Source organism: Strix aluco, chromosome 3, assembly GCF_031877795.1.
Source record: "Strix aluco isolate bStrAlu1 chromosome 3, bStrAlu1.hap1, whole genome shotgun sequence".
Lineage (NCBI taxonomy): Eukaryota > Metazoa > Chordata > Aves > Strigiformes > Strigidae > Strix > Strix aluco.
In genome coordinates, this window is record NC_133933.1 from 24268697 (window position 1) to 24281470 (window position 12774).

At 36.7% G+C, this 12774-nt stretch overlaps 1 protein-coding gene across 6 annotated transcripts in view; it reads left to right on the top strand.

Moving 5' to 3' along the window:
• The window catches only part of ENAH (ENAH actin regulator), a 98938-nt gene that overhangs the window by 47879 nt on the left and 38285 nt on the right, over positions 1-12774 (top strand). For all 6 annotated transcript variants that reach the window (XM_074817795.1, XM_074817796.1, XM_074817792.1 and 3 more), the window contains exons 2-3: positions 1181-1346; positions 2798-2975. In XM_074817795.1, the coding sequence (XP_074673896.1) occupies positions 1181-1346; positions 2798-2975 (344 nt within the window). The remainder of the gene's footprint in view (positions 1-1180; positions 1347-2797; positions 2976-12774) is intronic.

Sequence of the window (12774 nt, forward strand, 5' to 3'; positions counted from 1 at the left end):
GAATTTTCTTGTGCCGGGAGATGGAAATAAGAATTGGGAAATTCAGCATGAACCAACAAACAGGCAAACTCCCCCATCCCCCCAAAACCAAGCAACCAAAAAAACCCCAAGAAAGACTGGGGGGGGGGGGGGGAGTCATATTCTCCCTCCTTCATAAAATATAAAGAAATATTTAATTGCTTTCCTTTTGTAATTTATGAAGAATGCATGTCTCTTCAGCCTTCTCAGTTTTCTAAATGACGGGCCACATTCCTTGCAAGCCAGGCATCATGTGCTTTCTATAATGTTGAATGTGCTGGAGTGGTATGTTCAGAGAATTTGACTTGCTGATAAGAAATCATTCCTTTCTATTTTTATTTCCTGTCTGTATCTGGATATTTCCCGTAAAGACAACTTGCGTAGTATCACCCTCTCTTCTCCTAATAAATAGTGTGTATGGTACGTCTGCTTTCTTGGGTTTCTAATATGATGACATTCATGATATGCTCTCCTTTAACTTTAGGCTGTACCTTAGCTTCTAGATGACTGCCATAATCAGGATTAGCAATCTCCTGATGAAACTGCACTTTTCAGTAATCAATAGAACTTTTTTCAGGGAGAAAATGTTATCTCTAGGTGTCAACTGTTATAAAATATGTCAAAACTGAAAAGTATTTCATTTATGAGAAGGTGAATTTTTCGTGCTGAACTTTATTGTGTGTGTGTTTTCTCCTATATATGTTAAAAGGAGCAAGGGCCTTCCAATCCTCATTTCTTCTAGAAATAGTTGCCACTGGAAAATGCAAACTATATGGAACTAAGGCAACTCCAGATTCTTTGTTCTTTCGTTTTTGCAGAAAATTTTGTGCATGGTTATGGCGTTTAATTAAAACTCATGGTTGGTGGTGAGGAGAAAGGAGAGAAAAAAAGCCTGTGGAGTTGAAAAAGTGCAAAAAAACGAAAAGTAAATCTCTCTCATTAGCAGTTAGGCCTGTTTGTCTTGACCACAACTTTTCAGAATGAACACCTTTAAGCAAAACTTCAAAGTGCTAGCAGCTTTGTATTTAGAAAGGTGGCAGTTCAGCAAGTTGCATGGAGTATTGCTTTAACATTTTGAGTTTAAAAAAAAAGTTAACCAAAATGATGATGATTTGCCATGAGTAATTTCATGTTCTACTCTAAAATACTTGTATTTTAACAGTGAACAGAGTATCTGCCAAGCACGAGCTGCTGTAATGGTCTACGATGATGCCAATAAGAAATGGGTACCAGCTGGTGGATCAACTGGATTCAGCAGAGTTCATATATATCATCACACAGGCAACAACACATTCAGAGTAGTGGGCAGAAAGATACAGGATCATCAGGTAAGCGAATCTCTGAAAATTTGGAATAGGGATCTTAAGCTATTTTTTTTATTGTTTTTAACATTAAAAAATAAGTCTTTAGTAAAAGTTGTAGTACCTGTAAATAATAAACTTAATTTTTTTTTCAGCTGAAGTAGCAAAACTGTATTATGGCTTTGTCCTCCATAGACTAAGCACTTTACATACCTCCAAGGTGATAGTCCTTGTGTACTCTTTTACCATTCCTTCCTACAGATAGATATAAAGGCCAGTGGTATACACAGAAGTAATTTGATTATTTTTAAGGCAAAGTGGCAACCTAAAAACATTTCCTCTTCCCTACTCTATGCTGTTAGCTGCAGTCTGTATAGGTACCAGCAATTCCCTGGTAGCTCTTCCTGTATTATGAAAAGTTAGATGCATGATACCTCATTTCCCCAGATCATTTCATTCAGAAAACCTTCTGACGTTTGGTAACGCTGATCATCAGCTATTTCGAGAGATTGAGAAGGGAACGAAAAGGGTTACATCTTAATTTCCTTGATGAAGTTATTAGATCTTGATTAAATGGCAGATTTAGTGCTCTGACTTGAAATGCTCTGCCTTGTGATACTTGAGGTGGGGTTAAAAATCTAATCTTTTTGTTTGAGGAAAGCTTCTATATCTGTTTCCCTCTCTCCCAGCATTTCATAAAATTCTTTTGGTCTGTTCTTGGTCATTTATCACACACTTGAAGCATAGACTGATAAGCTGCTGTGTGATTTGTCATTAAACACTTATTCCAAGTAATAAATGGTCTCTGTGCATTCATCTGAGAACAAAGGTGTTTGTTTTCCCCTCATTATTCAGTGGAAAAAGGTGAGAGGATATAGTTATTCAAGTGCAATGGAATCCTCTTAGTGGATGGCTTGTAATGAATGGTTGTCCTAGCTAGAATTTACCACCTTTTGTGTGAGCCGTAATGATCTTGAAAAATGGTACCTTGTGATGTATAGTAGAAGTCCACACAAACTGCTACTGAAAGCACTGCAAGCTAAGGGGTGCAGCAGCCGCAGAGAGAAGGATAACTTGGTTAAGAAAAGGAGTTCTAACAAATATTCTATCAAATTAATGGAAAAACGGAGTTTCTGAAATCCAAGTGAATATTCACTTCAAGTACTCTGCTACTAAGTCAGAACTGTTGATACTGCTACATTTCTGTTACAAAACATCACTGCATCTTATGAAATAAGAATGCTTAAGCTACAAAAGTTGGTACAAAATATCTCACTAGTCCCCTTGTGTATTCTCATTGATTTCACCACGCATGGGAATTAAAATTGGAATGGGCAGGTGCTTCAACACTGTGACCTTGCAGATTATGGGTCTTGAATTAACTCACATGTTTAGGGAATAAAATCTACATGAAGCTGAAACGTGTGATGAAACAGCAATTTTAAACACAAGTGACTTTTTTTTTTTTATGATTATAGGTGGTAATAAATTGTGCCATTCCAAAAGGGCTGAAGTACAATCAGGCTACACAGACCTTCCACCAGTGGCGTGACGCTAGGCAGGTGTATGGTCTGAATTTTGGCAGCAAAGAAGATGCCAATGTCTTTGCAAGTGCCATGATGCATGCCTTAGAAGTATTAAACTCACAGGAAGCTGGTAAGAGTCTCTTAACTTTTTTTTTTAAAGATTGTTCAAATACAGAGATGACAAAAATTCAAATGTTGATGCATAAAAGTCAGTAAGTCTTGTTATTAATCATGATTCAGCCACTAGCCATTTTAATTACTTGTGTTAAAATGGCTAGTGGCTACCTTAACTATTTGTCTACCCAAACTATTTGTCTACCTTATTACTACTTCTTAATAGTGATTCTCAACTTGACTGCCATCTGTGTAAATGCAATTCCTAACAAGTATATAGATTTTCATGTTATCTATTATATATAGTAACTTGCTGACTTTGCCTTTTTTTAAGGAAATAAAACCAAAATACCTGACCAAGAAACATGTACCTCTTAAGCAGGGTACTTGTCAGGATTTCTAGACATTCAGTGTTTTTAATGGGTATTGTTATTCTTGCTACTCACTAAATACCAGTTTATTATGAAAATGTTAGATTTTTTTTTTTTTCCCTCCGAACTTTGGGATTCTGGTCATCCTCTTTGGCAGTTCTTACCATACAGAGTTTTCTGGCTTGGAGACCTTGGATCCAGGAGTAGCATTCAGATGAGCACGTGTAATTTAGACAACAGGTCTATCATTTAATTTGTTTGAAGAACAGGGTATAAAACATAGGTGGAAAAATTAGTGACTTTCAGTCTTCAGGTGGTGTCTGTAATATATTCTAGATAGGCTCTACAGCAAATTGATTGGTATAACACTGATACACACACAGAGGGAGTTTTTATTTTAAAAGACTAAAAGACTTCTGTGTTCTTGTAACTAAATAGAATTCTTTTGTCCTCATTAAACTTTAAAGATTGTCCGTGTAACAAGAGATAGTACTTCTGTGCCAGTTTTCTTTCTCTTGTATAGAAGAGAGACTGTAGATAACCTTACTAGGGCTGTCTCGACTACAGCAAAAAAGGGTGACTTTATCAAGTTGCTTTGCATTCTGATAGTTGTTTCAAGACTTACCTTTTTAAACTAGGCTATCTAGACCAAGGATGATACATTCTGCAGTGCTTATGCTGTTATGCAGCATACATGGCCAAAATAGAAAGGGTAGCTAGAGCTGTAAGGTTTCTTTTTGCCAGCTAAAATAATCCAGTTGTGTATCCTATTCTCCTACCTCTCATTGGATGTTTTCTCCTCTAAATCCTTCAGTTCTCCTCTCCCTTAACGATTACTGGATTGTAAACATTTCATGCATTCTGATTGTTTATTATCTATCTCCCAACTAAAATTTGGGCATACATAAAGTGTTGGTTTCTACTCATTTGATGTAAAGTCTGAAGAGGCCTGATTTATGGTAATTACCATAAGTTTGAGGGTTTTATGTTGTTTCCCATTACTTGTACTTGAAGAGTTTGGTACAACATGTTTCAAACAAATGTGTATGTCTTTACATATATATATTTTCATAATTTAATTTAACTCCTTAACACTAAAGCTGAATTACTAGAGAGGCTGAAATAACATAGGCAGGCATGACAGTGCTCATTTTTTAATTGGTCAGTGTGTCTGTTTTTTCATTTCATGGATTATTGTGATTTGTCTGATGACTAGTTCTCTTGCTGCTTTATGCAAAGTATATGTGGGCTAACAGCTATGTTCTTATATTCTTCAGTAGTAGAAATTTTATTGAACTAAGATGCCACTTCAGTTTGTAAAGACTTGGATAAAACTGAAAGTTTTTAGGGGTTTCTTTAAATGTAACTTCAGTGGTACAAAACATCCTTCAAACAGTAGCCTGGAATCAATATAATTCCATGGGAGCAAACAACTCAATGAAAATAACTCTTTTTACTGTTGCATAACCTCAGTAATTTCTTAAATGGGGAGGGGGGAGGGGCAGGGGAGCTGAGCTTTGCAATGAGTCTAAAAAGCACTGTACTTAGAATTCAGTCCTCTGTTCATCACAAATCGTGGATCTTCCAAATCATTCTGCCAGTACTCTCTTCATTGATCTCTGAAGTGGCCCTTTGGTTTGAGTTTGTCTGCTTCATTCAATTTAATACCAATTAAACTCTGATTGGTTTGTTTTCTTTTTTCAGGTGAAATGAGAGTTGATTATGACTGTAATATCATGTCCCAGTTTCTGGCTACAGTGCTCTAGTCTACCTAGTTTGTTGTTAACAGCTTTGAGATGTAGGTCTGGCAAGGACATAAGAATTAAGTTGCATAATTGTTTGATAGTGACTGGTTGTAACCTTGAAGTTTTCTGAATTGTAAGATAATCACTTTGTTTCTCCTTCCTGTGATTTGACTTAGTAGTAGGTACAAGTCAAAAGGCATTAATTAACTGCATCACAAACTAATGGTGGACACTGTCAGCACAGGAGGAGATAACTTCTTCTGTAACTTTAGTCAGCCAAGAACTGTAGCTAAGATTAGCTATCATTACCTGTTTCACAGACATGTGGGTGCTCTAGCTTCCATCAAGATGAAATAAAACCAAAGTTTAATGTTATCAACGTTGCTTCAGCAGATGTCTGAAGATGAGTAGTTTTGCACTGCTGCTTGTTAAAGAAGTTCATAATTATGCTTACAGAATGACTTTGTAAGCCTGTTACCATTTACAGACAATGTTTAAAGATAAACGCTCATAATGTATCTGTGTTAGAATACTGACAAGTGTTCCTAAATTTTATCAGATAGCAGGTTTGTCAGTGTGTGATCTACCTATTACTCAATTTTTTTGTGACCTGTATCAGCGTAAGAAGTAAAAAAGATCAAATATCTTTCTGAACATGCCTGCTTCAATAATGGAAATAAGATACTAAGTAGCTTGCAGTTTGGATTCCAATTATTTTGTTTCTTTGCTCAAAGTTTAATGCATTTCTTTTCACTATGGTGTATATAACTTCCTAAAAGTGTAGCTAGAAATGAATCCTTGGTGTTGATTCCGCCCCCCCCCGCCCCGGCATCTCTGACAGCTGAATATTTATGTAGACAGATCACTGGCTGTGGGGCTCTAATATTAGCTCTTCATTTTAGGAAATGAATTGTAACTGCTCCCCCTTTTTTATAAACAAATCGGCCTTTTTTGAAAAGGTATTGGGGGGTATATGTTATGGAAGGAATTCATGCTGATACCTGAAGATCAATACATTATGTATTGATAGTTTTGTTTCTTCCAATTTATCCGCTAGACTTTTAAAAATTTCTGACATATGTAGTCCTAGTTCTTATTCTGATGATAATGCTTTGAAAATCTGTACCTGAAGAAGACAACTTGTCTCTAATAATTTATGTAAATTGCTGTGTTTTCTGGTATAAGTAAAACAGTATGTAGAATCTCCAACTCAAGTAAAATAAAGAAATCCTATGAAGATAACTTCCCTTTTACTCTAGAAATACTTACAATTAAAGTCTGATTCTTGTAGTATCCTTATTTGCTGCTGTGTTTTCTCATTTTGGCAATTTCTTTTATTAGCTTGGTTATTTTAAGTCGTATTCTGTTCATAAAAGGAAAGTAGTTTTCATGTTAGCTGAGTATACTGTTCAGAAATTCATAAAGCGGCAGGTGAATTTTAAACTTTATGAAAGGGTTCACAGAAATCTAAATGACTTCTGAGAAATATTAAAGATTGTTTTGTGGTCATCCTTTGGGTTTGCAAGTCAGCTGTTACGGCTCTCTTGCTCTTTAAAAAAACCACCCAAAACCATATAATCTCCTTCTCTTGCATATATTTAAAAAATGTCATTGATCTTTGCTCGCAGTTGGCATCCACAGCTGTTCTACTGCTACATCATTTGAGGTTGTTTAATTTAGGATCTCCCTCTAGTGGATCTACAGAAGGAAAGGCGAAGACACTGGGTGCCTGTGCCACTGAGCACGCAGTGACGGGCGTTTTGTCATTCTGATGAGCTAAGAATGCAGAGGAAAAGTGTCTGCGGTTGGAGTAAAGACTTTACTGGAACTGGCAGGTTTTTTTCTAAAAACACAGTACAGGTTTGTCTCAAAGGACTCTGAAGTGATGGCTGCCTTGTCAGTGAAACTGTTTGAATATTCTGCATGTCTATATTTTTTTTTTCCTGCCCCTGATTTACAGTGCTGGTCATGTGATCATCCTGATTTCTCTTATGCTTGAACTCTGTTTATTTAAATCAATGTAAAAGTCAAAGTGTTTTCACTCTGTTCCGGTTTGAGTGATTGCATTAGCTAGTAGCTACTCAACCAGACCCTATTTTCCTGTGGCTAGTCGAGCAGATTGTAGGTTGCCTGCAAATGCAGAAGAGAAAACAACAAAGGACTGTACTTTATCTTGGAATTTTAAGGTAGACTACTAATGCTACAAGTTCCTGCCCCATACTGTTTAGGAGATGTATTAAAAATGAACCAAGATTTGTTTCTGACACTCATTTGGGAAAATTTTGGAAGACTTATGCAATTCATTAAATAATTATCCGAGGTATTCAAAATCAAATGACAAGTATGTGTCATCAGTTTAAGAGGTCATTTGAAGAGGATTTCTGGCTTTAAGGCTGTGTGCAGTGTGTTCAGATATTCAGTAATTGGTCTTAATTGTCTAGAGTAAAGATGGCTGCTTTCTGTGAAGGTTTTGCATTGCATTACAAAGAAAACTTTCATATCTGCATTAAGTAGAGCTCAGTGTTGCAATCAAAGTGACTCTGGAATGAGAGAAAAGCCTCGGTGAAGGGAAATTAGATGGCTGAGAAAATTCTCTGATGTGTGAGAAAATGGATTAGTCCTTTGAAGGAATAAGGGCAAGCAAGGGAAGTGTGCGATGGGAGGAACAAAGGGGTATCATACTCAGTTTTGCTGCAAAAAGTACCTTGTAGTTCAGCTGGAATTGGTGGTGTTTTGTGGGGCATCTGTCTTCAGTCTCAGGAAAGCCTCTCTAGGAGAATAAGAAACTAAGTTTGAGATGTATGTGTAACTTGCATTTGAGGGATGTACTTTGAGTTGTGCATTGCAGAATATGAAAGTGGCAAAAGAAGAACTGAAGGATGTCATATAATCATAAATAAGCCTATTCTAATTCTAATAGAATTATATGTATGTAAGATTCATGATGGGTTTTGTACTTATCTTGAACACTTATATGTTGGTTCTTGAAAAGATTTTTGGATATTCTGGATATAAAGGCAAGGATAGGAATGGCTTCAGTGAAGCTGTTCTAATATTACCTTAGATGACACTTTAATTCATAGGAAAATGGGGAGGAGGAAAAAGAAACAGATTTTTTTTGTTTCCAGGGTCTCTATTTTGTTAGTCTAATCTTGGAAAAAAAAACTTGAGGTTAAAGTTCTTTGAAATTCTTAGTAAACCCCTAGAAGTTAGGTTGTCAGGTTATTAAATAATCAAACCTTTATGGGGAAGAGATGCATGCTTTTTCCACAGCTGTATACTGATGTGTGGTCCTTTCCCTTACACCAAAGGTAGTTCATTAAATCCTTGCTGATGGGGGAATACACTTACTCATATCACAGATTAAATAATTTAGTGTCTTTGGGAAATGGAAACTGAAACAAAAACTGGGGTTACCTAATTGGAATATGTGTAGAGACTATAGGGGACTGAAATGTGAAATGTGTATGCGGGGCTGGGGGAGGAATCTCAGACACTTCTCATTGTACTGTTTTGTTTCACGTCATGCTAAAACTTTGAGAGAAAAATTATTCTACTGCAATGAAGTAATTATGCTATGCCTGTACTCTTGGCAAGCCTCTGGAGCAGGCTATCAGCCCTCCTTGTCAGAATGGGGGTAACATGATATGGTTTTATTACCTGTGTTGTCAGAAGTTGGATAATATATCTATTTTTGCTAGTAAGTTTTTTTCTTTTCCTTTTAAATGTGGGATTGATTAAAGAAATTTTTTCTGTAGTTAGATTTTGTAATAGCTAATCCTGATTAACTGATCCTGATTTATATGCCAAAATATTGCCCTAAAGGAAGTTTTAACTTTATTGGACAAAATGCTTCTATTCCATTTTGATTGCACATAAGATTTTTAAAAGCATCATCAGTGTTAGTTGTGGTATTTGGAAGTGAAGGGACACTCACTGTTAAGGGTTGCCTGTGTGGTTTTTCTGATTTGTGTGGTTCTTCGGTCTTAGTGCTGTATCAGGTGAAAGCATTAAAGCTTGGATGGGCAACCCAAAGAATTTAATTAAAATTCGGTAGTTGGTCTTAACTGCATGGCAAACATACATAGAAGTACATTAATTTTGTGGAAAAAGTTTTGTATAATAAACATTGGGAAATGTTAATACATTTTTCTATTGAAGGTTCATATTGTTGTCTTAAAAATAGTACCAGTAGAAGTTGTAGCTATATTAAATCTGCCTTTTGACAACAGGGTGTTGTCGTAAAATCATGCACATAATTGTGGAAATACAGCTTTGTTAGAAAGGCTCATTTCTATAGTATACACAAGTAGTGACAGTCATCATCTATAACATTGCTAACTGGGGAAAAAAAAAGTAATAAATAACCCGCAGTAGATGGTATCAATATATTCAACTTTAGATACTTGCTTTTTTAAGATTGTGATATTTCATTAAGCAACTCTAGTACTCTACTGCTGAAGCTTTGTCTTTTATGTCCCTGCATAAAAGGATGGCAGAGGGAAACCGCAAACCTGCTTAAGGTCACCCAGCAAGCTAGTGCTGAGCCAGGCCTAGCACCCAGGTTATCAGCACTCTGTTTCCAAGGCTCTGCTGTCCTTGATGGGAGTCTTGTCTCCACTTAAATTCAAATGTATTTTAATGATTATTTTTGCTATGCTTGTCCCCTTTTATTACCTGGATCAGGTAAAAGTGCTTGTGAAGGAAATGGAAAGCATTTACTTTCAGTATAGAAAATGCAACATGGTTACCACTCTGCTAAAATAAATCAGAGATGAGTAAATTAACTCAGCTGAAGGTACCTGCAGAATGGATGGTAGCTGTGTATGAGGAAGTAGATATTTGACGGAAAGAGAAGTGTTAGCTGGATGATGATTCAGCTGGGTAGTACTAGAGAATAGTTTTGTCACTTGTTAATGCCCCAGTTTTTGACCGTCATAGTCTTGCATATAAATCTGTAATATAAGTCCAGGTCTTGAGGAGTGGTGCCATTTTGCTTCTGCTGAAGGCTAGTTAGCAAGTCTTCCCAGACTTTGTTCTGTATGTCCTAGAGCAGGATAACCTCTGAATGGGAGGAGGAGAGGCTAGAGCCATAATAATTTTTCTTACTACTTCCTATCATAGATCTCTGAAAAACCTGCTTTCCATTCATTCAGAAAACCTTTAAGCATTTAGTAAAACACATTTTTGTTAAAAAAAGTTATATTCTGCAACAGAAATACATCTGTTTGCTGTGGTGATTGCTTAGTAGGTGTACTCAAACTGTCCCTAATGAAAATCTTTTCTAAAGATTATAATTAGTCAGTACACTTACCATTATAGCCTATGCCTATATAAATTAAATTGCTGCCTGCTTTCAGTCCATTCTTCCTTTGAAAATTCAGTCATACTTTAATTTGAATATCAGACTGTATAATTGGAATGTTACTTAGTTTTGGCACTAACATACTGAGAAATGGAAGAGTGGGAATTCTTAGTTACTGACTTGTTTATATAAACTGTTTCTCAGGAAAAAAATGAGATCTTCACCTCAAACTAAAATTCTCACATGTAATAGTTGACCAACTTTTTCTAAAAGTACTAGATTTTTTTAAAAAATTAGATTTTGTCTTTTAATGCTGTAATCTGAACAGTACAGTAATTGCATGAGTGGGTCTTTTGCGTATGTTTTGGCTTTCCTGAACCCTTGGGCATGTGGGGTTCTGAGGAAGATTTCATGTCATCTGACTGCCAGCAGTCTCCCAAAAAACATTTCACCCAGCTCCCAAGCAAGCCTATCCAGCCAAATGAAAATACACATTGTAGCTCCTTGTATAACCTGTAGCACATGTGTTGTTCCAATCTTGAACAGTAAATACTTGGGTTTTTTAGGGCTATTATCTCATAGGCATGTGATGTCTTCAGTGTCAGCCAGATGCTATGTCAACACTGCTAGCATAAGGCAGGTGACGTTAAAAGAAGTTGGGTGGAGAATTTGGTGTGAAACTCCAAAGAAGACAATGCAATTGGAAGATTGAAGGAACTGATGAACTGGAAAGCATTGAAGGAGGAGAAACCATGTGTTTCCATCTCCAGGTTGCTAATTATACTCTCATAGGGTTGTGTAACTGGAATTAATTCAGCTCTTGAATGGAGATACAGAGGTGAGAAGTCAATTGGAGGTGAAAATGAGGTTAAGGAGTTTGATAAACTACAACTCTGGTTGTGGATTACAAGGGTGATGTTGAGGATGCTTAATGTGGTCCAAGCAGCCCCCAGCAGTCTGATGTCGTTCTTTGAGCTATGCCAGCATAGTTCTTTGTGTGACTGCGTGAAGAACCAGAACTGGTCCTGATCTAGCTGGTAAAAACACTTCTTGCAGGCTTTTTTCCCCCCAAGATTTTTAATGCGTTGGATTTCCAGTCCATCTCTTGCACAGTTGCCTGATCTGTCATAGAGGAAGGGTGATATAAAGGTAAGAATAAGCTGGAAAACAGAAAGCATTGAAACTGGAATGGCTGCTTAACAAATTAGTATGAAATTATATCCTCTGTCTGTCAGTGTGTTGCAGAGTGTACCATCTGTGCTTTCTTTAGAAAAAGAGAGATGTTAGTTTTTCCTTAAAACTCAGAATGAATAGACCATTCAGCCTCATCACTTACTTGGCTTGTACTGGTCTCTGAAGATAAAATGATCCTGTAGAAGGATCAGACTTTTTTTCCAGGCAGTATCTGTGAATATTTCTCTTGGGTTTGATGTTTCTGAAGTATTTTTAAGTGTTCAAAAGCCTCTGAGAGAGGCTTTTATTAGATAGCTCCTGCTTATTTATTTATTATACCATCTGTCCCACTATCCAGACAGTTGTATTTTAGTGATGAAGTGGTGGTCTTGGCTTCCTGTAATAAATTTTATAGGATAAAACATAGTTTTCCACCTGGTATATACTTTTAATTTGCCAATGTCCGTTAGCATGGTGGTTGTTAAGAATCTATGCTTGCAGAGAGGAGTTTGTCAGAGAACAGGCCAAATGACTTGGTAGCTGAACTTTTCTTTCTTGAAAGCCTTTCTTATACTCGGGCTGCATTTCCTCCTGGCAAAAATATATGAGAAATAGTAGAACAACCAGGTTAATTGTTAGCAGGTGATTGTGTTTGGATGTATGTGCATGTATAGCTATGAAAGAAGCACATAAGTTACTGGCATAGGTTGGCCAGGTTACGCCAGCTTGGCTTGCTGATGGTTGTGTTCTGCAGAACTGAGAAGAGAACGTGGTTGTCTGACAGGCACTGCTCTAGAATGATGTTTGAGGCTGTGAGAACAGGTTTGCTGATAGCTAGGCTGGCTGGAGTAGCAAGTGAAGCTAATTGTTTGGTTTTCAATGGTGCTAGCAAAAGAAAAAGTTGGGGGGACACTGGTAGAAAGGTTGTAGAGTGGCAGTCCCCACTCAGCTACTGTAGCGTGATAATGCCTTGTTCAAAAAAAACCCTGTTAAATACTCCTAAAGATTAGTTGGCTGGAAGTTTGAAGTTTTTAATTTCTACTGTATTTTCAGTACAAAATAGTTTCAGTTGGTAAATTGCTGTAGTATGACTGTTTATTTTTATTTTTGTTCTTTGCTATTAGTTTTTAGGTCAGTGTGTTTCATACTGAGAAACAGCAGATCTGAGGGAAGGGAGTATATAAGACATGGCAAATGGCTGTAGTATATAGCACCTTTAAG